General features: G+C 40.2%; 2 protein-coding genes across 9 annotated transcripts in view; one reads left to right on the plus strand and one right to left on the minus strand.

The window, feature by feature from the left end:
- lgr4 (leucine-rich repeat containing G protein-coupled receptor 4) overlaps positions 1-10019 on the plus strand; it is a 32179-nt gene extending 22160 nt beyond the window's left edge. For all 4 annotated transcript variants that reach the window (XM_019357884.2, XM_019357875.2, XM_019357881.2 and 1 more), the window contains 13 exons: positions 1021-1092; positions 2332-2400; positions 2909-2980; positions 3191-3262; positions 3436-3504; positions 3583-3654; positions 3894-3959; positions 4087-4158; positions 4252-4323; positions 4410-4535; positions 4863-4960; positions 5251-5304; positions 5396-10019. In XM_019357884.2, the coding sequence (XP_019213429.1) occupies positions 1021-1092; positions 2332-2400; positions 2909-2980; positions 3191-3262; positions 3436-3504; positions 3583-3654; positions 3894-3959; positions 4087-4158; positions 4252-4323; positions 4410-4535; positions 4863-4960; positions 5251-5304; positions 5396-6804 (2323 nt within the window). In that variant the 3' untranslated portion in view covers positions 6805-10019. The remainder of the gene's footprint in view (positions 1-1020; positions 1093-2331; positions 2401-2908; positions 2981-3190; positions 3263-3435; positions 3505-3582; positions 3655-3893; positions 3960-4086; positions 4159-4251; positions 4324-4409; positions 4536-4862; positions 4961-5250; positions 5305-5395) is intronic.
- Positions 10020-13239: 3220 nt separating this feature from the next.
- Positions 13240-26108, minus strand: part of mybpc3 (myosin binding protein C3) — a 33828-nt gene continuing 20959 nt past the window's right edge. For all 5 annotated transcript variants that reach the window (XM_005466943.3, XM_013271691.3, XM_005466941.1 and 2 more), the window contains 12 exons: positions 25223-25382; positions 24969-25073; positions 24675-24863; positions 20302-20436; positions 20036-20203; positions 19827-19915; positions 18765-18960; positions 18489-18628; positions 16177-16336; positions 15948-16084; positions 14868-15054; positions 13240-13656 (listed from right to left, as the gene is read on the minus strand). In XM_005466943.3, the coding sequence (XP_005467000.1) occupies positions 13595-13656; positions 14868-15054; positions 15948-16084; positions 16177-16336; positions 18489-18628; positions 18765-18960; positions 19827-19915; positions 20036-20203; positions 20302-20436; positions 24675-24863; positions 24969-25073; positions 25223-25382 (1728 nt within the window). In that variant the 3' untranslated portion in view covers positions 13240-13594. The remainder of the gene's footprint in view (positions 13657-14867; positions 15055-15947; positions 16085-16176; positions 16337-18488; positions 18629-18764; positions 18961-19826; positions 19916-20035; positions 20204-20301; positions 20437-24674; positions 24864-24968; positions 25074-25222; positions 25383-26108) is intronic.

Below are 26108 nucleotides of genomic sequence, written 5' to 3' on the forward strand. Positions count from 1 at the left end.
GTGACTGCAAACATTCACATGGCCTGAGGGAGATGCCAAAGTGAAACTCTTCGAGGGTGGGTTGTCGATAAGATCAGGACGATTCTCAGGTTGAAATGCCAGCACATGTTAACTCTCTATAGGGTGAGTTTAGCTATAGTTTAAAGGTACTTAAGTTTCTGAGTCATGGGTAAATCTCTTCTACTTGGCTGTATAATTAACATCATGTTAGTAAAATCTAAATGGTATTGCCTGTGATCCCATCTGAGTTAAGTAAGCTATAGTATGTGTTTTTTCATATATCATTTGTATTATTCCGTCACCACAAGTCAACATAAAATACCTTTCTTTGTGCTGAGCTTTAGCTATCAATGTATCCTCAGCGGGACTGCGGGTCAAACTCCAAACACAGACATACCATAGTTTATTTCCACAGCTTACAGCTTAATAAGTCAGCTAAACAGGTCGCTACTCATTCTCTGCTGTGTTTATGCGTGAGGGCATTTTTGCAGTGAAACAAGCCACAGGCACCGGACCTCGCAAATGAATGTTAGCGAAATCTTTGTAAAAAGAGCTCAATGCTGAGCAGTGACGCAGAAGTTATGTTGTTTTATGTATTAAGGGAAATCCTAAAACCATCCTTTGCCAGGAGCTTGTACAAAAATGCGTTGCACTGCGAAGCCAAGGGATTGTTCCAGACCTTTTTTTTTTTTTTTTTTCCACTGCTGCTGTTATACGTTCACATAAACACACGCTCAAGAACACACGCATTGAGTGGCATTGCTGCAGGGTTAGTATAAACACGTCAGAATAAACAGGAAGAAAAGACCTTGAATCTATTAGGCGAGGAGGACTCTTTGCATATACACATCACAGCACAGCACAGACACCTGATTCACAAGCGCCATTCAGAAATCATCCATGGAATATTTTTGCAAAAGCTGAAAAGTAGAAAAGTAGTAGAACCCACGAGGAATGATTGAATGATTTTATTTCTCTTTGGTACGACGGTCTTGCAGATCTGTGTTTTACCTTTTCCAGGCATCTTCACAACAACAGAATCAACGAGATAGGAGACAACTGTTTCTCTGGACTTGCAAACCTGGAGACGCTGTAAGTACACAGCCGTATAGTAATTGTTGTCGTGTGTGTGTGCGTGCGTGCGTGCGTGCATGCGTGTTGGTGCTCATATTTGTGTGTGTTAACATCTCCCCCTTCGCCCCACCCTCCTCTGCTTCAGTCCTCCAGACATCATTGTGTCCACTTCCTCCTTTAATTGCTCTAGGATAAATAGAGCAAAGTACTTGATGCTTATCAAATCTGCCCTCCCACTGTTCACTTCCTACTGCCACAGAGCCATGAAAAACCTTTCAGTGACAGCCGTACCTCCTGGCAAATGGCTACTGTACAACACATAATCTGGTGGCTCTTGCTCTGAGCCATTGTCGGTATTTACAGACACAATGACACAGCACAGAGGACACAAATAAGCTTATAAAATTAGTGTAGTATTACATTTCAACAGTTTTTTTTAATGTATCTTTTTTTTTTAAGTGTGTAATATCTGTGGAGGCAGGAGATTTAGCTGCTGACTGAAAGGTTTGCTAAGGACTTGAAGGGCTTTCTTTGCTTTTGCTGAATAGTCATTCATTCATACATTCACAGGGGCAGACTCATTGTGGGTTATTGTATATGTTTATTAAGCAAAAAAATGCTTATGACTGAAACTGAATATGTCTCAGTTCTGGAACCTGAACAAGGATATTGTCAACAATATTTATTTTTTCGCTTAAAATATGAACCCAGTAATAAATTGATTAAAAATGGATTATTAACTAGTTTCTTACAACACAGTGTACTTGGAAGCATTCAGTATTTTAATATTTAATAGATTAATGTGCTTTTGTTATATTTAGAGAAACGAGCAGCTCCAGGGCCTTTGGGGGAAGAAACAGGCTCAGTTGATCAGTAGCTCATTAGAGGCAATAAGTCTTTGTTACCTTATTTGACAGAAATCAATGCATTTCCCCATTATGTGTGACCATTAATAAACAAAAACATCAGTTATGTCCGAGTACATGAAACCCCAATTAACAAAAGTGTTTATAAAATATTTACAGGGCTGATAATTTTGCTTTGACTCTGCCCCCCCCCCCCCCCCCCCCCCCCAATAAATAAATAAAACATTTGGAAACCTAATTAGCATTAGTGCGTGACTCTGTGCTAGCCTTAGTCACAAAACCAGTCTTTCCTCCTAATTGTAGATGTCCTTGTTTGAATGTTGCATTGATTTTTGGATGCGAAAAAGGGTGGATGAAACCGCGCTGATTTCCTGTGTCTCTCTCTGTCTAGAGATCTTAACTTCAACAACCTGAAGGTTTTTCCCAAAGCAATACAGGCCCTCCCCAAACTGAAAGAGCTGTGAGTATACGGCCCCATTTCTGCTGCCTAAGAAAAACATTTTGTACTGTTACTAAAGCCAGGAAGCTTTTAATGCCTCACTAAGGCAAGTTGCTGTCTTTTTTTCTGGTTTAAAAAAGGACAGATATGTAATGAGGAAAATATTAATTATATTAAATATTAGAGGATTAGACACATGTATACTGAAATTATTTTAAGCTACCTTCATTTCTGTGACTGTTTCTGTTTGTCACACACAGAAACAAAATATTCTGTTGACTTTTTTTACATCGTTGTATATCTGAGCTTTTACCTCTTGGATATGATGTTTAAAGAGAAATAGATAACATGTTTTTTTGATAAAAGTTTTTTTAAAGCATTTGACACTTAACTCACTGATAGAATCATTATGTCTTTTTTTTTTTTTTTTAAACTTTGGCTTCGAGTATGTGAAATTAAGTAATGTGTATGCCACGTGTTGAACTGTGGAAAGTTGACTGACACTCCTGCCTTGAATTTCTCTCTTTAGTGGGTTTCATAGCAATGATATTGCTTCCATACCCGAGGGGGCCTTCCACAACAATCCCCTGCTGAAAACCATGTAAGGTCTAACTCTCCCCTCTGACTTGCAGACACTCATTTATAAACAGACATGGCACACTCATAGCTTAACTTTGTAAATAAAATGCCACCTTACACAATACGCTGTACACAAGTTTGAGGCTTCAGAAAGATGAATGTCCAGAAGATGGTGCCATTCTCGCATAGTGAATGACTTTTGCTTTGAATTCTCCCCCCTCTGCTCTCCCAGACATCTTTATGACAACCCTCTGTCGTTTGTGGGTGCGTCGGCTTTCCAGAACCTGTCCAGCCTGCACTCACTGTAAGTCCCTCCATCAGGCTCAACTCCTGACAGATGGTAGTGCTGAATAAAAATATATGAAAAAGGCACTTTGAATGTGCTCTAAGAGTCAGTCAGTCTTATTTAAGTCACACCATCTCACACTTTGATCTCTGTAATAATGATTTTACTATTCTTCAAACTTGTGTTTTCAGGATGCTGCGTGGTGCCAGTATGATGCAGGACTTCCCCATCCTTACGTGGACCAACAACCTTGAGAGTCTGTGAGTGAACTCAGATGCTGCATCTTTGCTTGTGCGATTTTGTGTTTCAGAAGTGACTGAGTAGTTTTTCATATTCAGGACCCTGTCGGGCACCAAGATATCGTCCATACCCAGTGATCTGTGCGAGGACCTCAAAGTGCTGCGAACGCTGTAAGAAACTTTCTCTTTTCTGTTACTCACAGCAAGTAATTGATTGTTAGGAACATACAAAGAGAGTAGAGTAGGTCGAACAGTGCAGAACTATATATAGTGTTTTAGTAAGGTCTGTGCACTCATTTTTACAGACCAGTTATCGCTGAATGGAACAGTCCAACCTTTTTGTCTTTGTTCTTTCATTTTAATTTGTCCCAGTTGTGCAGTTATTGAAGCTGTTTGTTTTCCTCCATCAGTGACCTGTCCTACAATGAGATAAAACAGTTACCTTCCCTCCAGGGCTGCACCCAGCTGCAGGAGATGTGAGTGAAGATCGAAAAGCCATTACACAAAAGAAAGCTTTAAAAGGCAGAAAAAATAAACAAATAAGGCGATTAAAGAAATGTTTGCTTGTTTATAACCTGATAAAATTATGTTTCCCATTTACAGAAACTTTCAGCACAATCATATTGAAAAAATTAACCAAGACACTTTCCAAGGTCTCTCTGCTCTCCGTTTACTGTAAGTCCACTTAGTCATGAACTTCCTTGCTGCAATATAAACACATGTTTTTAGGCCTGATTTGGGAATTCACTGAGTTGTTATGTTACACAGAGACCTGAGTAGAAATGAAATCCGAGTTATCCACAGAGATGCGTTCCTCACCCTCAGGGCGCTCACCAACCTGTGAGTAGGACCTTCAGTCACACTGTTTTGGTGTCACTCTCTGTGCCGTACAAAATTAAACTGTCTGTGTGCAATCATTTCTGCAGAGACCTGAGTATGAACTCTCTCACTGGGATTCCAACAGCTGGACTGAGCGTGCTCAGTCAGCTGAAACTCTCCGGGAACCCGCAGATGAAAAATGTGCTAACTGCAAATAACCTGCCCAAACTCAGGTGAGAATGACGCTGTGTAGACTGAGGGCATGTAAGTGTAAAATACACTTGCATGCTTAGACAAAGAGGGCAAGTAGTTTTCAAGAATTGAAAAGCATACATGGTGCACACAAGTATAAACTGAACAGTTGTCCCTCAGTACAGCAAAGAGAAACAAATCAACAATGGTATAGAAAAACCGAGGAAAACACAACAGCTTCCACGAATGAGGAGGCTAGTCCACATCTAAATACTACTATTGGAAGCAATCAGAAGGGCCAGAAATGTATATACAACACTTAAAACTGCCAGCGCTATTAAATGATAAACATTTTCTTTTTTTTTAAGGTCCATTTCTGTCCCTTACGCCTACCAGTGCTGTGCATTCGTTGGATGTGACTCAGTGACAACTTCTTTTGAGAAAAAGCACATGAAGAAAACTGCAGGTGGGGGTGGCGGACATGTTAACTCCGTGTGTTATTTAAGTAAAAAGATTGTTTGCAGTGTTAGTGTAACTCCATCTTACTAACATTAAATATTGTGCTATATTTCCTGGCTGTCATGAGTGTGTAAAATTTAAAAAAAAAAAGATATAAAAAATTTAAATTAAATTTAAATTGAAAGTATCATAGAGAGCTTAAACAGCAATGTTACTAGTTTGGATTGAGGTTTTTTTTTTTTTTTTAAAAAAAACAATTTTTCCTTCTTAGTATATCCTTTTTCTTTCTTCTTGTAGGTGGGGAAGATGTGGAAAAAATCTCAATGGTTATGCATTGTTCTCCTTCACCAGGTAGTCAGCTTTTGTGTTTATCAATCAGTGTTTAAGATTTGAAATAATCCCAAAAAAGATAACTGAATTTGTCATATTGTTGGCTTTTCAGGAGCTTTCAAGCCTTGTGAACACCTCTTGGGTAACTGGATGATCCGTCTGACAGTCTGGTTCATCTGCCTGGTGTCGCTGGTCTTTAACAGCCTGGTGCTGGTGGCTACCTTCTCTCCCTCACACCGAGCTGCTGCCCATTCCCACTGCCCGACCCCGTCTCTTTCTCCAGCCAGGCTGCTGATGGGGCTGCTGGCTCTGGCCAACCTGCTCACGGGCTTGTACGTCGGCGTGCTGACTGTGCTCGATGTTGCTACGTGGGGATCCTTCGCTGAGTTCGGGGTGTGGTGGGAGATGGGACCCGGCTGTCAGATCACAGGAGTTCTGGCCGTCTTCTCGTCAGAGTGGTCGGTCTTGTTGCTGTCACTGGCAGCCGTGGAGCGCAGCGTGGCCGTGCGGATGATTCTTGGGAAGGTGATGATGTCGCCCAGGAGGAGTGCCAGCAGCCGTCGCGGGTGCTTAAGAGGAGATCGACGCTTCAGTCTCGCTGCAGGATTGCTGGCGCTGCTGGCCGCCGCCGGGGCCTGCCTGCCTCTCGTGACCTCCGGTGATCAGTCTTCGTCTCCTCTCTGCCTGCCATTTGCCGGCGGCGAGCGTCCAGCTTTGAGTGTTACGGTCATTTTGGTGCTGCTCAACGCCGTGGCCTACCTGTTCACCGCAGCTGTGTACACCCAGTTGTACTGCACACTGGGCAGGGTGGAGCTGGCTGATCCGGAACAGACGGGTGCCCTGCGACACATCGCCTGGCTCATCTTCACCAACTGCATCTTCTTCTGTCCTGTGGCGGCATTCTCTTTTGCCCCCCTCCTGACTGGCTCCACAGCTGGTGGCCCGGAGATCGCCAAGACCGTCACCCTCATCTTCTTCCCGCTGCCCGCTTGCCTGAACCCAGTGCTGTACGTGTTCTTCAGCCCAGCCTTCAGGGAGGACTGGCTGAGACTACGCAGTCGCAGAAGTTCAACCAGGGAGATGAAGACCACCACAGAAGGTCACCGAGACGACAGTGGCGGAGGGTCTGAGCTCACAGACGGGGGCTCCTCCACACACCTAGGCTTTGACTGTGGGATGTACTCGCAGCTTTGCGGTGAGGTGGTTGTTTGTGAGCAGTGTGAGGCAGCACTGCGTGCCAGGACCTGCTCTTCCCCCTCGTCCTCCACAGTCTGTAGACACTTGGTCAAGTCCCACAGCTGTCCCACCCTCCTGGCTGGAACTGCGGCATACCAGCGCTCGGAGGGGTTTTGGGGAGACAGCAGCACGCCGTCTGCACAGTCTGAGTACGCAGACGAGGGGGACTCGTTTGTGTCAGACAGCTCGGACCAGATTCAGGCGTGTGGCCGAGCTTGCTTTTGTCAGAGCAGAGGCCTTCCTCTTGTACACTACTCATACAACATACCTCGAGTCAAGGACTAATGACACATCTGTGTCATGTGAACTTGGATGCTACAAGAATAAACGTTTTTATATCAAACAGCAAAATGTGCCAACTACCCTAAGATTCAGCAAGCACTTAGTTTCTAATAACTGTGTTAACAGACGCAGCCAATCATTTAAAGGGAACTTGGTTTTTTGAGCTGAGAAACGGTTTCTAGGAGACCTGAACCGAGCACGTTGCATCACAAACTGGTCGACAAAGGATCTCGCAAAGGAAAATGTTGCCACCGGTGCCTGCGTCTGCAAGCCTCCATGTATGTGTTAAAGATTTTTTTGCCCTGTTTCACCTGTACTTATAAGCTTTTAAAATTTTAATTATTATACATCTTGTCAATTTTTTAAGCTTCTTCACAGCAACTTTTGATTTTATACTTCTTTTTTTTTTTTTTTTACAAAAATGTAGCAAATGTAATAATCACTCTAAACTTTCATGTGTGAATGTAACTTTCAGGTGGTCTTCACCTAGCGGGGGGATAATATAAAGTCAGCAATAACTTCTGCCCTGCCTGCGTGTGATTGTAAAGTGTCTAAAATAGTCTAAAACAAACATGTCTTTACTTTAAGACTAAGAATGTGATTAAAAGTAGCAGATATCACTGTTTCAGCAACAACTAGGCGCGGCGGTTGTGAAAGATTATTTATTGTTTGAGTAGCATTAAGTCTCTGCCTGGGTGGAGACAGTTTCTGGCCTCTGAATGATAAATACACCATACAGTGTAATAACAAGCATTCACCAAAACAACAGCACCTTTATTAGTTTTTCCTCACCAAAAAACCAAAACAAGCACTCGCATGCAGGTTCATGTCACTATTTTTCATCTTTCTGAAGGAAAATTCCAGTTATTTTAAAATCCGGGCCTTATTTTCATATTTGTTTTTCCTTTTTGAACTATTTGTTTGCTAAATTACTGAGCGATGCACGCTGTTAGCCTTTTCAGTACAATGACACTCAAATGAGATCTGCCTAGGCCTGATACTCAGATTGGTTGTGGCCTACAGGGTGATTGTTAATGGTGCTGAATACAGAGTATTTATAAGCATAAACTGCTCAAAAATTGAATCCTATGAAAAATAATAATAAAAAAAGAAATCATTTAAATCACAGGAATAAACCAACATTTTGGGAAATGTGCTTGTTTGCTTAGAGTAAGATGAAAGCCAGCAGCTTGTTAGCTTAGCATAACCTAAGCCAGGCTTTTTTTGTATTTGTTTTTTTATCCACCTGCTGCTCTAGCTCCATTTACGACCCTGGATTTACTTCAGAGCATGAAAACTCACATATATGTTGCAAAAAAAAGGCAATAAACAGTCTACACATTTAAATCAGCTACATTTACGCTGGTTATACTACAAAAACATGCAGAGCTACCCGCTCCGGTGACCCCTTGTGGCAATGGAGCAGCCAAAACGTGCTTTTTTTCATACTATTGATTGAAGCCGTATACATATTAAACAGATTTTGGCTCATGAGCAAGAAAAAAAACCCCAAAAAGTCATGAATATCATCCAAGACAAACACATGAATGTAATCCTGCTTTCACTTTCACGTGATTTGAACACTACACAAGACTGGCAGCCAGCTGAGTTGACAAGATGGTGCATTAGCATTGCCAATAAGTATGAAATGGACGAGTATAACTGAAACGGGGGCGGATATTAGTCAGCCACAGATATTTAAAGACGAGTATCTGCAGTGTGCTCTTGTATTAAAAGGTTTTTGTGCAGCCTGTGTGTTTCCTGTATATGATGGATTGACTGTAATGGTACAAAAAAAAAGGAAAATAAGGCCTTGATTTAAAAAAAAAAAGGAAGATTTATCTTCAAACAGATTGACTACTTTAACTCTGCTGTTTGAGACTCGCTATCAGCTTCAGTTATACTGAGTCCTGTCCGTATAGCTGATCAGAAAAGCATTTTTTTAATGCTTTAAAGTAAAATGTAAGTCTTTCCATCCTGAGAGCTGACCTGAGTGAGGCTGTGTTTGACGAGGGATTGGCTGGTGTTGTGCTAGAGCATGACTGTACACATTGAGGTGGATACACCCTCTGAGCATGTATTCACAAGTGCACGTCATGTGAGCGCTTTGGAATTCAGGCAATGTAGGGAAACATTTTCCTCCACCAATAAAACGTTCTTGTGTTCTTCTACTGCAACTTTCAATTTCAGAGTTTTGACTCCCATCATCTGTTTTCACGCACCAGCCAACTGAGTGTGTAAATAAGTTCACTTACCAAAATGTCTCGCTGACTGTTTGAGATGTCCGATGCTCCACGTGGTGAAAATGTATGCATCCTTTTCTCTCTTTCTTTCTTTTTGTGTAGTTTTGATTATTGTTTTTTGTTTTTGTGTCTGTCTGTAAATTATTTGAACACAGATAATCAAGAATGGGATGCTAACTAAGGAAGCTACCTCCTCAGCTGTAGTGGCTACCAACAGTGCTTTGTTAATTTTTTTTTTTTTTTTGCATTCTTGGCTTTACATTGACAGAGGATAGGTGACAAATTAAAGGAAAACTCAGACACCTGACATCCATGCAGTGGGGTGGATTCGGAAGCTTTGCTGTGCTTTGTTGATATGTTTAGGTCTGCTTGTCTCTCTACAAAATACAACTTTTCCTTAGCGACTAGCTTTATCCTGTGGTGACGCATTTCTGTCATCATATGAGCAGTCTCTTCCAGGATGATAATCCCACAGGGCACGAGGGATCATTGAATCGTTAATAATGTTTGTCATGTGTTCACAGTCGCCAGATCTCAGCACCTATGGGAGATTGTAGACTGATGAGTAAGACGGGGCTCTCCGGCACCGTCATCCAAACAGACTTGTAGAATGAATGAATGAATGCATGCCACACCTTACATACGGCTTAAAGTTGGCCTTTCCTTTATTTTGTCACCTCTGTTTGTACATCGTTTTAGTTCTTTGCAAATTGTGGGAGGAATCTATGTACTGTATACTGTGATTTATTTTTTTTTAACCAACCTTAAACTATGAATTTTTTTTGTTTTTATGTTTTATAGATATGAACCTGCAGATTATACAGATTATATATAAAGTATCTCACTTATTTTCAGTTCAAATTAAATCTTACTTGTAGTTTTACACGTGAGATCTCCCCGAGTTGTTTTTATTCTGTTCAAGTAGAAAAAAGGTATTTCTTTAAATTTTGAATGAATAAAATTAGATGAACACAATAATTCTTGTACTTTTGTGTTGCTTTAAGACCATGAAAGTCATATTCACAAACCAGCTTGACTGGCGGTATATGAGAAGAAAGGTCATTTGTTTGCTTGCTTGTACCACATTTGAAGTGACTTGAGCCAGCTGCTCTGTCCACATGTTCAGTTGAGGTACAACTGATGAATTAAAGTGAGGAGTTATCAGTCCCAGTATGTGATGGGTACACAAAACAGAAATACCATTTCTGCCACTAAATGTAAATTACAGAAACTTAGTTGATCTTGAAGATAACAATGTGATTAATTACACAATGCTAGTTCTGAGCTAGAGCCTTAAAGCGTATAAAACCAGGACATGGCTTCTTGGATGGAGAAATGAAGCCAATGTGAAAGTGTCTTCAACCTGCCTGCAGTCTCTCTGAAGGCCACCAGATGGCGATAGTTGTGGTTGCAAAAAGACTGCCGGTCCTGTAGAGGTCTATGGGAAAATTGCTCTCTGTCTTGACCTTTCTGAAGACTTTCCTGCTGAGTTTATGGACTCAGTTAACCATTTTGGGTCATGCTGAATGAAATGTAATTCTGTTTTGTAACTCTTCAAGATATTCTGTTTCAAAATGGTGGAATTTTATGTGGTATGAAACCGCACGCTCATTGGCTAAAGAGATATCAGTCACTAGTCAGTAGGCAGTGAGTTACTGAGGTTTTAAAGCTAGACCCACCCTTCCTCAGCACATTTATTGTTTTGCAATAAAGGTTAAAGTCAAGATAGTCACATTTATCCTCTATTCTGTCTATACTTGGAGCCACTTTTGCTCTCAGAACCGCCTTAATTCTTCAAGACACAGAAACATTCCTCAGAGATTTTTGGTCCATACTGGCATGATAGTGTCACAGTTGCTGCTCATCCATGATGCAAGTCTCCCATTCAACCAAATCTCAGAGGTACTGTATTTGTTTTTATTTAATTTATTTAATCTGAGCTTTGTGACATGACCATGTCCATCCCTTTGCGACCACAGTGTAGCCATCAGAAGATGCTACATTCCCTGAAACTGTTCCCACACCAATACAAAATCAGCCTAAACCACTGATACAAGGCAAGATGGATCCATGCTTTTATCTTGTTAGCACACAATGATCTGAATGTAGCAGTGGAAATGGAGACTCATTAAACCAGGCAGTATTTTTCCAGTCTTTTAAATGGTCCAATTTTGGTGAACCTGGTGTGGTCTTCTGCTGCTGTAGCACATTCGCTTCAAGGTTTGATGTGCTGTGAATTCAGAGATGTTTTTCTGCATACCTGAGTTGCAACAGATGTTTATGTGAGTTATTGTTTCCTTTCTGTTAGTTCAAAGCAGTCTGGCCATTCTTCTCTGACCGCATTTTTACCCAGAGAACCGCCACACACTGGATACTTTTTCATTTTCTGTCTATTATCTGTAAAGCCTCGAGATGGTTATGTGGAAAAATCCCAGCAGTTCAGCAGGTTTGGAAGTACGTAGACATACTTAGATATCTGAACATGGCACCAGCAACCATGTCATGTTCAGAAATACTAAAACCTTCCTGGTTGTGACGCTCAGTTTAAAGTTAAGCAGGTCATTTTGATTATGTCTACATGCATTAAGATGCTGCACTGTGTTCGGCTGATTAGATATTTACATTAACAAGCAGTGAATGCATTTCACACTCTCTGTGGCATTCAGTTTCTTTCCACTTCCAGCCACCACAGCTGTCTCCTTTCTGTGGTGTAGCTCATGAATTGTAACAAGGTGATGAGTGAAAAATGTCATGTGGAATTGTTACAGACATGAAATTTGATGTGTTTGGTTTAACTTTCAGCCATGTTACCCTTTACCCTCGTCATTTGTGGATTTTGGTGAAGTCCAATGTCAAAACACCTTGCAAAAAACAGAGATGCTCTAAAACATTGATCAAGTATGTTCCGGGTGACCCTGTGACACATACAAGGCTCTCTGGATCTTTTGCAGCTGTACGCTGAGAGGGCACAGGAAATATTTACATTCAAGGCATCAAAGGAATAACTGTTGAGTGATCTTACAGCAGCCCACTATGGAGCAAAGCCAGCATGTGCTCTACTCTACATTTAATCACATCCCAGCTATTCTAGCCCTTCACATAGTTCAGGCACATGCCTTACAGCTCTGGCTTTAAAAAGGCTTTGTTACAATAAAACTAAGCTCTCAGAAACTCATATCAATTGCACCAGACTTCTGAGTATCAGTGGCAGGCTTTTGGGGTTTTCAAAAAATCCTGGCTGCACTATAATGTAATACCACCTACATATACAGTGCTGTGAAAAAGTATTTGCCCACTTCTTGATTTCTTAGTTTTATCATATTTCACATTACTGCGGATGAATTTTGGCCCACTCTTCTCTGTAGAATTGCTTTAATTCAGACACATTGGAGGGTTTTTGAGCATGAACAGCCTGTTTAAGGTCATGCAAAAACAAGTCTGTTGGATTTAAGTCCAGACTTTGACTAGGCCAATCCAACACCTGCATTCATGCCATGCAGAGGTGGACTTGCTGGTGTGTTTCTGATCATTGCCCTGCTGCATAAGTCAAGAACTCTTTACCTCCAGATGTTCTCCTTTACTGGTAGAGAGAGAATTCATGGTTCCATCAACTATGGCAATTTGTCCAGGTCCTGAAGCAGCAAAGCAGCCCCAGAACATCACACTACCACCACCATGTTTGACTGTTGATGTTCTTTCTATGAAGTTTTAATGCCAGATGTAACAGGACTCAAACTTTCCATAAAGTTCAGCTTTTGTCTCATTAGTCCACAGAATATTTTCCCAAAAGTCTTGGGGATCAAAAAGAGGGGTTTTTTGGCAAATTTGAGATGAGTCTTTGTATTCTTTTTGGTCAGCAGTGGTTTTCTCCTTGGAGCTCCCCTATAGATGTCATTTTTCCCCAGTCTCTTTCATATTGTTGAATTAAGAACTCTGATCTTAACTGAGGACTGAAGTCTGTAGTTTTTTTTTCTTTTTTCCAAAAACAATGTGATTAATCATAGTTAATTCATGATTTAATATGGTGGTTGTAAGTCTGTTTTGAATTTAGTCAGGTTATTTTTGTCTAATATTGTGTAAACTTTGATCATCTTAAATGTAAATATGAAAAAAAAAATTAAAGTAGAAAGACAACAAATACATAGTCCTCACAGCTCTGTACACTACATGACTGAAAAAAAAAATCACTTAGTAATTCTGTTTTCAAGTCATTTTTATGCACACAAATCAGCCCAGACAAGCAGCAAATCACAAAGTAGTTTCCTAAATATTGATACTATTTACTAAACACTGTTATCTCTGTTGTTTCTAGCAAGAACTAGACTGAAATAAAGATCCTTGTTTGGGATAATTAATAATAAATACTGATAGCAAAATGAAAATAAAGGGACAGCAAATTCAGTGAGCCCCAGTCAGTTCAGTCATCCAGTGGTTTACATGACACTAATATAACAGTGAGGATAACATGATGTGAGATGACTGCAGGAGAGGAAAGCAGCACATAAACATAAAAAGGATGTCGGGCTGAACTCTGAGATGCCATCTTCTCTTCAGTTGGCTTCTTGAATTTTTTCCTTCTTGGGCTCCTTCTTATCTTCTCTAGTAATTTGAGCTGCAAGACAGAAGGGATTTATATTCAGTAAAAACAAAACAAAAAATTACTTAATCTGTTAGGTGCTGAGTGGGTAACATTCATGTCTGTAGTGTGTTTTTAAAAAATGCTGAAGCAGAACTGTAGTTCACTGTAAGTCACACCTCCACATAACTGAGGAGAGTTGCACAGCTCGGTGATGATTGTCTGTAGATTCAATTAATAGTTATTGTTGAATTAAAAATAAATGATTACAGCTGAACTGTTTAAACATTCTCTGTGGACATTTAAAACCTCATAAATGTGGAGACTGTAATAAAGCTTTAATGTCCATAATTCTCTGTCAAATCCCTCCTAAGAACTTATCATATTATCATCATATTACAGGTTATTTTGGAGCTTGACAGGGTAAATTATGACAATTAAAAATGCCAACTTTTACTGTGTGCAAATGTGATTTTATTTTTATGTTTGCAGTTATGACAGAAATTGCAAATCATTTTTTAAAGGATTATTTTTCTGCAGCAGAATTTAGAGCTCTGTAATTTCCCAATAATCCCCAAGACGTTATCTCAGAAAGAACTTCATAAAATGTTAGTATTTAACAGAAAAAACAGAGAAAAGGCTCAGCGGGTTTAATTCATAATTTAAATGAATTGTTGGTTGGACTCAAAGGACTTCGGCAGAAACTTGTTTATCTCTCAGTAAGTGTGCAGCCTGAGAGCCAATTCAGGGCGTGGGGAAATATCAAACTGAATGGGTTTCTTTTCCTTTCTTTGTTAATGAATGTCCAATTTTACTCATGAAATAAATAGAAAAATCACACACAACACGATTCAATTTACTAGGAGGCTTTCAATCACATCTTCTTAAACTGAGTTACTCTACTAATCTGAGGAACTATGGAACTGTGGAAAGCTCTGCAAAAAAAACAACCCCCCCGCCCCCAAGACTCTTGTATCGAGGATTTTTTGGGAGGTGTGGTCACCTAGTACTTTCCAAGAAACCATTTCACATCAAATGTGGACGTTTTTTTTGTATTCTCCTATTAACACTAAAATATATTTATATATTTTTCTTTAATTATTTGATGAGTTGCTGTGTGCGTGAATGTTTTTCTTTAAGAACAAACATGGGAGGTGGAAGGGGGTGTTAAAGGAGGATGCTGGAGAAAAAGTGCAGTCTAAGTGGGGCATGAAAAAGAGGACACATGCATTTCATGAACTACTTACGGCGAACCTCCAGTTTACACTCCACTATGTCTTCACCGCTGTCGTTGACCGCTTTGCACGTATACACTCCCCCATCAAACGGACAGGGCTTACGGATCTCCAGCGTCAGGACACCTTGCTTACTGATCGTCCTGTACTTGGCTTCATTTGAGATGTCCATTTTGTTTTTGTACCATGTTACTTTGGGCTAATAAGGGAGGAAAAGTAGAATTATGTAATTATACATTTTTGGGGAAAGATTTTGGAAAGCAGTTTAAATGTTGATTGAATAATAATAATAATAATACTATTAATACTACTACTACTTATAATAATAATAATAATAATAAAGATTTCAGGGTGGTCAAGATTATAATGATTACAGTTTGTTCAGTGACTTCCTCTCCACCGCAGCTTCAAAAGTTTCCAGTTTGTAGCCAATCACAGAGCCAGCTTTGCTGATTTGTTCATTCAGCGTGCTGGAGTCACCAGCTCTGATGCTGCTCCCTCAGCTTCTTTAGGAAATAGATTCTACTCATCCCCCTTTATTTACACAACCTCTGTCTTGGGCTTCCAATTTAGCCTGTTGTCGTGGCTATGCAGGTATGTGTGCAGTCGATCATCATCTCACATTTTACTCACTTTAAAAAGCAGATGATTCCTCGCAGACCACTCCACAAATTCATCCACTAGTGCTCTGTACTCCTCCTGTTTATTACTGGCGTGATGTCTGAGGTGTACCAGGTGTTTATACACCACTTTGCATTTAATTATTAGTTATTATTAATCTTCGTCTTGCTCATAGGGGGTCATCTGATGGTGGGGTTTTCTCTGTACTAGTGTAGGATATGTAAAGTGCCTTTTTTTTTTTTAAAAATGACGCTTATTTATTTCCATTCCTGAAGTTTTTCTGATAGAGTTATAATATGTATATATGTATATATATATATATATACCATATATAGACCATATATATATATATGGTCTAAAAAAATTGTTAAGCACTGTATATAAGCAAAGGAAAAGGTTTAACAAGGTTTAATTCTAGCAAAAGTGAATAAAATAAATATCTTTGAAACATCTAATTCACACCCTACAGACCTTTGGTATTCCTCGCACGGCACAGCTGAGGGTGGCGTTGTATCCTGCTATGACAGAACGGTCCACTAAAGGGCGTGTGAACTTGGGAGCCTCTGTGAAGTCATGATCTTTGTAGCTGGGTGGCTTGTATATGATACCTGAGAGGACAGACAATTGGATATTTTCCTTTCAGTTCCAAAGAGCATATAATCATAACCACAAGTGCGTCACACTGGCTATATTTGCTCACCTGTTTTCTGAATGTAAACACTGTCTTTTGTGCAGTACGGCTCTGGGCTGAGGCCCACAAGGTTTATGGAAAAGACTCGGAACACGTACTCATTCCCCATGATGAGGTTGGACACAACACAATGGGTTCGCCGGTACTGATCATGGACTGTATACCATTCCTTCACATTAATTAAAAAAAGAAAAAAAAGACAGATTGAGTGTTTAAGTACCACTTTAAAGACAAATGTAACTGAATAGTGAGGAAAAAGAATGAATCATCATACAAAGATCATACAAAGATTTTACTGATTTGATTAGAGAAACGTGCTCACCCAAAGGGGAATTTCTCACAGGTTATTTATTTCGCAACACATGATAAGGGTTTATTTAAAGGACACCTGCCCTAAGTGCTTTTATCTATGCCGCATAACAGGTACACTGTTTTTGGTAACGTGATAATAAACACTCCTACCTCACTATGTTGCAAGCAAACTTAATTTGATCTAATAATAATGGCTAGAGTGAAACATGAGCCATCAGCTGTGCTGGCAGGGGAACAATGGTCCTGCGTCACTGTGCAGACAATCTGGACCAGCTCAAAGCTACAAGGATAAGATTAGGACATTCCTGGCTGACACTGTTCCTGGCGGCTCGAGGTGGAGGATGGTGGCAGTTGGAGCTCTTGCCAGGAGGCCAGATATTGCATCACTAGTGACCCACAGAGGAAAGTTACTGGGAAGAGTCTGAATTTGACTTTAAGAAACAAGAATTGGGTGCTCAAGATGAAATTTATTTGCAGTTTTCTATAATCCACACAGGATCAAATGTCAGCAATAAGGCTCAGATATACACATAAAGTCACTTTAATTTTTTAATAAGTGGTTTTGAATGGTTTTGCCTTATATCTTAACAAGCACTCAGTGGAGTAACCAATACTAAGAATAAGCCTTTGCTTCAAAATCAGCACCTTCAAGGTGGACTGAAGTTTGCAGCTGCCCACATGAACAGGCCAAATGACTTCTAGAGAAAAGTTTTGATGAGACAAAAATTGAGCTGTTTGGCCAAAATGACAAGAGGTATGTTTGGAGGAGTAAAACGTACCAGCTCTTAAGCATGGTCAAAGTGGTAACATCATACTTTGGGGCTGCTTTTCTGCCAGTCGTACTGCTGCGTTGCACAAAGTGGACGGAATAATCAAACTTGGACACAGATGGATGTTCCAAAAAGACAATGATCCCAAACACACATCAAAACCTGCTTTGCAGTGGATAAAACATTAAGCTTCTTTCGCAAACTTTCCGACCTCAACCCTACTGAAAACGTGTAGGCTACCTTAGAAATTGGGTCTGTGTGATGCCAGAGGCTTGTTGATGGCCACCAAAAGTATCTGGTCAAGGTGCAACTTGATAAGGGACAATTAACCAAATATCATAGGTTAACAGCTCAGAGAAATTATTTAAAAAACAAATTACTATGACATTTATGCCCATGATGCGTTTATGTAAACTTAAAAACTGTATGTAAACTGACCACAACTGTAATATACTGACTGACTAAGTTGGTGCTGGGAGCAGGCTGTGGTGGATAAGTAGGGCTTGCTTGAGAGTCCCAAGCCTCATTGATTAAATAATTATTTGTTAACTGCTGACTTATATTTAGAATTTGTTAACTTAAAAAATAGTTTGGTTACATTTAGGTAACAAAACTATGCAGCTAGGTCTAGGAAGCTCATGCTTTGTGTTAGATGTTTCCAAATACAAATTCCTGAAACCAAACTTCTCCCATGTGCCAGCAGAAACTGCATGCTCAGCATGAGCTGCTGTAATTAGAGGATATGTTTCAGGAGGGAGAATAAAATATTAATCTGACCTCATCCAGGACCACAGACCACGGTTGGGCCAGGGAGAAAGAAATTTAGATTTGAGTGTTATTATCTCTTCTACCTAACTGGAGAAACACACTAGCAACAAAAATTACCAAAGGTTCCCCATGTGGAACATATTGCACACATTTCTATTACTGGCACAGGTACTATAAAGTTGGCACGGGCATTGTACCACAAGAAAGCTGAGCCAAAGTGCTTCCAATAGATTCTGTCCACCAGGATTTTCCTAACCTGAACGTCTGCTCTATGTAACTTTTGGTACTGAAAGGTGGAAAAAGGGACAGGAAAGTATTAGGTAAAATAAAACATTCAATTAATCTCTACTTTTATTGAATTTAGCTGCTTATTATTGGGTGGAAAAGCATGGAAAAACATGCTAACAGCAAAAGTGAGAACTAGTGTTTGGATCCAGCTGGACTCCAAAAAGCTTTCTAGCGCAGCCTCACCATGGTCTTCTTGTCGGCTTTCTGAATGGTGTAACCGGTTATTTCACAGTTTCCGTTGTCCTTTGGAGGCTTCCACTCAAGCGCCACATTAAAACCCCAGGTATCAACAATCTTTAGAGCCTCAGGAGGGCCTGGGAGGTCTGTAGAAGGAAAAAAAATAGGATGTCTCATTCAGTGCCCACTGACAAAACATCTGTGGTGCCCTTTTAATGCAGTGTTTTTTTATATTCCGATTAGAAGTCAGAAGTAGCTCCCCATTTATTCAGTTCTGCTTACCAACGACCTGCAGTGTTACTGCTGCTTTGTCCTCCACGTTTTCAATCTGCACCTGGAGCTCATACTTCCCAGAATGTTTTCTCTCTGTTTTGCGGATGAAGAGGATCGTGTCAACTTCACTGTTCCTGACACTAGCTAATGTGGGATCTAGGGGCTCCCCATCTTTGCTCCATGTGACTTTTGGTCTGGGTTTCCCCTGCATCACAAGAAAAGAATAAGGAATGGCTGTAACTCAGATTGCTGTGTTTGTCTGCAAATCAGAGACAAGAAAAGCAACCTTTCAGCTCTCTCCCATCACGCTTACAAGTTCAAACAGCAGCTCATAAACTAAACATTGCTCAGCGTTGCCACAGTTGGTCAGCTTGTCAAAACAAAACTGCAAACTCCATCTTTGAACACAGTCAGTGCTGAGGTGATAGAGTGAGGGAGATGAGAAGCAGTTCTCTATAGACTTCAATACAACCTGTCTTCTTTTTACAAACTCAGGACTCACCCCCTGCTGGTCCATTGGAGTGTGGGTTCAAAACATTTCTACTGTGGCTTCACTTTTCAGACCTGGACCTGCAACATCCATCCTTTATATACAGTCTATGGTCAATATCAAAGGCATCTCATTTTAAAAGTGGTTGAGATCAAGGGGCATCACTACACTGCTTTGATCCAGAGTTAAAAATCTTAAATACTTTTGAGGAAACTAATGTGAATTTTCCCACAAACAAGTTTTCCAAGGACAAATCCTAATGAAGCAATTATCTGACCTTACAGGTGAAGTTTCCAGATTCCAAAGAGCAGATTCTTAAGTGGCCAGATTCTTAATTACTGACAGACTACATGTTAACATGAAAGTGACTTTTGACCTGGCGCCGTCTTCAGACCAAGGTTTACATTTTTTTATGTCCGTGCTGGGAAAGGTGAAATAATCCTACCTTTTTATCCATCCAGTCACACTGATATGACCACCAGATATGACCAATAATGATAAAGACATCAGTCATGTTTTACTTAGGTATCAAACATAGGTAGGACCCCTTGTTGTGTTTCATGTGTTCATGCCTAAGCCACCTGAAATGGAATCACGATGTTCATGGTGTCTCCAACTTTCTTGATAAGAGTCTGACGGAGATTTCTGGGAAGCCAAATTTTAGGGCGTTCTGTGAAAATAAAACACAAAATAAGAGTATTAAAAAACGGCTGAGCATTTTGTATCACCTCCACGTAGGGAACTAAAGGATGTAAGCGAATAATGAAGCGTGTAATCTATAATTACTCACGCATAATCTCTCTGATGGTGATGGGCTGAGCCAGAGTGGCGGGAGCACTGGGTCCCGCCATGTTGTAGGCTCGCACACGGAACTGCAGCTTGTCTCCGGTGGTGAGGCCTTTGATCACCATCGACGTCCTCTCTGTCAGACCCTCCATTGCTGGTATCCATTCATCAGCTGTTGCCAGAAACCACAAAAAAATTCAAATGAACTCAAATCACAGACAGAGTTATGATGTGGAAATTAGCATAAATGCAGCTTGCTCCGGTACTTACTGCCCTCCTTGCAGTACTCAATCCCATAACCCTCAAGGTCAGCTGAGCCGATCCTCTCAGGCCGCCGCCACTTCAGCGTGATAGAAGTGTCACTGACGTCGTCGACGCACAGTCCGAGGGGCTCGCTTGTAGGAGCTGAGGAAGAGGCAGAGAGCACATAAATGTCCCTTTGAGTCAGTTTAAAGCAATACTTTAATTAATTACTCGACAAGTGGATGAGAATAATCAGTACAAGATTATTTAAAGTAAGAGCAAACAGGTCTTCAGAGCCATCATCACATTACACTGCAGCTTTACTTTTCTTTTGTTCCACACCAGGTCAAGTAAGCAAGCTCCAAGTCAAACAGACAGCAAGAAAAAAAATCTCCTTTCTTAAAGTCTACCTAATAAATTGCATTTCTTTACACTTTAGGGTCCTGTTCCAAAAAAGGAGGCCTAGTAAAATTTGTGAACCCTGTAATGAGGAAAAGCTCAAAGCCAGAGGGCTAACTCAAACCTCAGGTTAGTTATGAGGAACAGGTCTTCTCTCCATTTCCTCCACTTTTGCCGCACATTACGTCTTTCTTGAAACCCCAGGTGGATGCTAGTTTGTCATTCATTTTATTTAAAATAAATTCTTTCACAATCAGTCTGTCATCAGTGTCAGGACAGTGACAGAGGAGCTGTAGAATTTAGGGATCATATATATTATATATTAATGCACAATCTTTTTAACTTTTTGTCGTCTTACAATTGATCACACTGATGAAAAAAAGGCCTTTTGTAGTTGATATTTTTTTTTAGAGATGATGTTAATATTTGAGTGAAGATGAATGTTGTGTTGCTAAATGCAGTATAATGTGAGATTTTGAATATAGGCTCTACATACTGTGAATGTCATTAAATGCTCTCGATTGTACATTTAAAATGTAAAATCTCCATGACCCCAGATACCTTTTGGATCAGAAATCACCAAAGTCTATCTTAGGGGATCTCACTGGGTCCTATTTTGTGTGTCAGTTTAGGGCTGAATAAATATATTTAAAACTCTAATGTAAAGAGAATTTAAGGAGAACATACTGGGTAAGCAATGACTGAGAAAAGAAAATCACTATTTTCCCTCATCTTGTTTTTAAATTAATTTATTTTTAAGGTAAAGATCTACACTTAGTTAAAAAGCAGGTTTTAGAGCATTTTAATTGAATTATCTGACAAATAATGCTGTTTGCCTTGCAGTAATTTTACTAACAGACCATCCAGGATTGCCTGTGCTGCAGTTTTGATGAATTTTGTATAGATATCTGGGCTAATTTGCATCTTTCTTTCCTGCAGTGTTCCTCTACACTCTATAATTGTATATATGGCTTGCTAGTATAAGCTTGACTACATCAAATAAGATGATGATCTACAGTATTTATTGCATTTCTGTGTTTAATAAGCAGCGGTAGACCGTCAAGTTAAATTCAGTATGCACTTGTGAAAGTTGTCAGTCATCCTGGAATTTGGTCTGATGAGCAGTGATTTCACATGCTGGCATACACAGATCGTACTCAGGCAGCTTTAGTGGGAGATATGTGGAGATGAGCTATTGGTCTTATATAGTCCACAGGGTTTAGGACAATCTTCATCTCCAATAATGAAATTCAGCATCAGGTTGCCTAATCCTGTCCTAACTTGAACAACAAAGACATATTAATTAAATATTAAATGTTATTAGTTATCAAACGGCCGTTTAGCCCATAAGCCAGATTTAGGCATCATTTTCCATCCAGTGAAATATGAGTCAGTGAATATGACTGACCTCGACTTGCCAGGCTGAAGTCCAAGTGGCTGCGATACTTTGTGTCACACGTGATTTCAGACTTGTGGCTCTGGAGCGCTATACAGCTCTTTTGCCTACCTTCCTCTAAATGGGAGTTTCTCATCCATAGAGACCAAGATGGTCAATTTTCGGCTTTACATCTTTGGAGCGATCAATGATTGAATCTTTTCTTTTAGGAGGACATTGAGAACAACATCATCAATGGGTTAATTAGAATTTGTGTGAAACAGAGGAGGAACTGATTTAGTGGCTAGTTTAGCCCTATTGTTATCACCCTATTGTTAGCCCTATTGTTATCACTCTGAGGACAAACTGAAAGCATATGCAGAGCTGTGAACAAACTGAATCGCTACTCCATCTTGCCCTTAAACACGTAGAAACCAAATGTGTAAAGTTTTAAATATGTGTGACTATTTCTGTGTGTGTTGCACAGCCAGTAAACGTGTTAGGGAATGATTTGCTGAGCAGTCAGTGCACTGACAAATATTTACTTAATCAAAATTCACTGCCAACATGACCTAAATATACAGTCAGCTATGACCATAATGATTTTGCCAGTGTGGATTGAACCTTTGCTTTTAATGCAGTGAAGCAAAGTGTGTTTCTCCACTGACCACAGTACACAGTCAGAGTACAAGCTAAGAAAGTCAGAGTCTCAGAAGTCTGAATAAGAAAATAGCATCTCACTCTACTTGTGAGGTTATATTTAGTCAGCCATATATTTTTATGTTTAGGCCTGTTGACAGCATGCATTTTTTTAAACTTTTGACATGACAAAGGCCGCGGCAGTTTGTCAGGACACGGGTTAAATATACAGTGCAAGCAAAAGTTGGTAGACTCTGTCCAAAGTCAACGGTTAAAGTATCAAAGTAGAAAAACTGTAAAAAGTCACCTTAGCAAGGACCGCCTTGTTTGATAATAACCACATTTAACACTTTTAAATGTTATACACACATAGAAAAATGTGATTTCTTTTTCTAAAACCTGCATGATAATCCAACAAAAATTAAAATCAAATAAAAATCATATCCTAAAATCCTAAATCAAACAATGCCTACTGCAGACAGGCTGTGGCTCTGGCTCAGCGGCAGCAGCAGGCTCCATGGGGGTCTGCACTGCTGGGGCTGCAGCTTCCTCTGCAGGAGGACCACTTTCTGTCAGAGTGACACCTTTTGCTGGTGTTTCATCCTCAGCTGGTGCTCCCTCTTCTCCACTGGGTGCTGCCTCTGCACTACTGGCTGCAGGTTCCTGTTCTGCATCAGGAGGTGGAGGTGCCTCTGTCTCAGCTTTACTGTGTTCACAGTTTGCTTGTGCATTCTCTGGAGCCCCAGCTGAGGTTTCTTCCACAGGTTCCAAAGACTTCTTATCTTCCACTGGCTTCTTCTCAGCCGTCTTTGAGAGCTTAGGCTTTGTCATATTTTTCCTCAGTGCATAGACGTCCTGCTGTTAATTTAAACTGGTGGTTTTATCTGCTTCTTCAATGTGCTCTTTTTCTTTCTCTCATTGACAGTCTTCCCTTCTCGTCCTGCTGTCTTTGTTGTAGTAATAACGATGCTTGTTCTGCAGCAGCCTCCACAGAAGCAGTGACCCCCCTGTGTGTTAAGCAGCTGGTCCCAGCAGAGTCAAGGGCTTCCAGGCCATTATTTATAGAAAGGGATGCCATGGATAGTTTCCTAATCAGCTGTCTTAAGAGTGACTGACCATCTGGATACACTGATGCTCCCTCTTAAATCAACAAGTGTTGGATAAGATTGCAGTTTAGATAAATTAGTGCATCAATAAAAGACAACTAAAACCTGAGCTGCTGAATGAAAAGTGACAGTCATAAAGAGTGCATCCAACTCCAAACCTTGTTTGGCTGTGGAACTGGGCGCTTGCATATGTGGCAAGGCACCATCAATGCCTCTAAAGTCTGTATATACAGATTTTAGAGCTACACATGCTCCCATCCAGATTATTCATGTATTTCAGTAACACACTGCTAAACTGCATACTGCATCTAGTACAGCAGCATAGATCTGGAGAAGAGGAGCCCAGGAACTGAACTGGTGTGCCTGCAGCCCAGTAGACTATTGATGAACTAGTCATAGACTATTAATTGTTTTAATTAAAAGTCCATTTTAAATCAATATCATAGGAGCCTGACATGTGTTCGGTGTCTCAGTGACTATTTAGTCATGTTTGCGTTATACCACAGAAATTCCACTTCTTCCTTATAGCCAACAGACATGCTCTGTACTCCTGAGTTAACTCAGACATGATCTTTGCATCATCATGTTTTTGTTTTTTAATTTGTTACATGTGCAGTTCACAGACTGCACATGACCACAGGTCACCCTAGCCCTGTGACCTGAGTGAAACCTTAGACTGACTAAGTCACTGGAACTTGCATGACCCAACTTTTTCAAGTCAGACATGCCAATGTTATCACAATCTGTCTTTACACCCAGGACAACTCATCAATCAACCTTTTCATGAAAGTGACCTGAATGAAAATGGATCATCCACTTATCCATTTCAGTGTTGCAATTATTTTTGTTTATTTAATCTAAAGAGAAATTCACGGACTCACCGATTGGCACAAATGGCTGAGAGGCCGGACTGTGACGAGACATACCAATGCTGTTCACAGCATAGACTCGCATCTCATACGGCACACCTTCTATCATACGCTTGGCTTCATAGGTGGTTTCAGGGTAGGGGTCAAAGTTCAGTCTCATCCACCTGTAGCTCTTCAGCTTCTTTCTCTCCAGCACATAACCTGCAAATTCAAATGTGTGTTGCCATTGGCTTGTTGTAAAGGAAGATGCAAAAAGAAAATGGCTCATATTATTATGAAATAAAGCCCATTAGAAGTTATTTTTACCAATTATTGGCTGGCCACCGTCAAACAGAGGGGGTTCCCATTGAACGACACAGGAATCCTCACCCACACTGAGGATTGTGGGAGCCATGGGAGGATCAGGAACATCTGGAGGAGAAACGTTACTCTTCTTTTTTGTCAGAAGAAAGTTTGACATTCATAGTTGAGGTAAATTTACAACTTTGATGGCTGTTGGTGTGTGTTAGTTGGCATTGCTGGGGCTTTGGTAGGGAGAATAATGATGAAAGATGTCTTACCGACAACTTTCACGTGGATATCTGCTGTATCTTCCCCAGCAGGGTTTCGAACCACAACAGAGTAGATTCCCTCATCCTGCCTTTCAGCACACTCAATAGTGAAGACACAGTGGCCCTTGGTGGTTTCCACATGGACCCTACCATCTCCCTCTGTGACGACCTACATGAGGACAACCATCAAAGTTTCTCGATTATATTGAGCAAAGTTGCTTTTGGGAATTTGTGCTGCACTTTCTTAAAAATGACGGTTGGAGCCGGATCAATTATGATTTTTTAGACCAATACAAATAACAATATTTGCTGATTTAAAAAAAAAATCCAAGTGTATCAGCTTATATTTTACACTGACATTTGTGTAGTTAATATTTGTTAAAATTCATTTTTTTTACACTTTGCCTCACTCTGCTCACATGTGCTGGTTGTTTGTAGTGTTCCAAACATGTGTTGCTAACAAGGAAGTTGCAGAGTGTCCTCTGGTGGACAAACCATGCAAATTCAACTCTCATAACGTATTTGAAGGGTGTTTCTCCCCTTTCTTCTTGACTTTGTTGAAGTCATTTATCGGCTTTTATAAATGCAGATACTGAATGCTTTCATTAATATTTCGATGAATATACAATTTAGCATGTCAGTCTCCTGCTTTACTACTTGAAGCTCTAATCTGAAATCTAATTTCATGAGCTAATTAATTCTCCTTATTTTTTTTAAACAGAAAGTAAAAATCCTTCAGATTAAGTCTCAGAGTAGGTGAACTTTAAAATACTAATATAATATACTGGTCTGGCTGACAGTATTCCAATATTAAGATATTTTCAACCATTTGAATTTTTTTCTTGACCAGTGCCGGATTGGGGTGATGCTGCTCTTGCTTCCTTTATGACAAAAT

This window comes from Oreochromis niloticus, linkage group LG1 (genome assembly GCF_001858045.2).
Source record: "Oreochromis niloticus isolate F11D_XX linkage group LG1, O_niloticus_UMD_NMBU, whole genome shotgun sequence".
Taxonomy (NCBI): Eukaryota; Metazoa; Chordata; class Actinopteri; order Cichliformes; family Cichlidae; genus Oreochromis; species Oreochromis niloticus.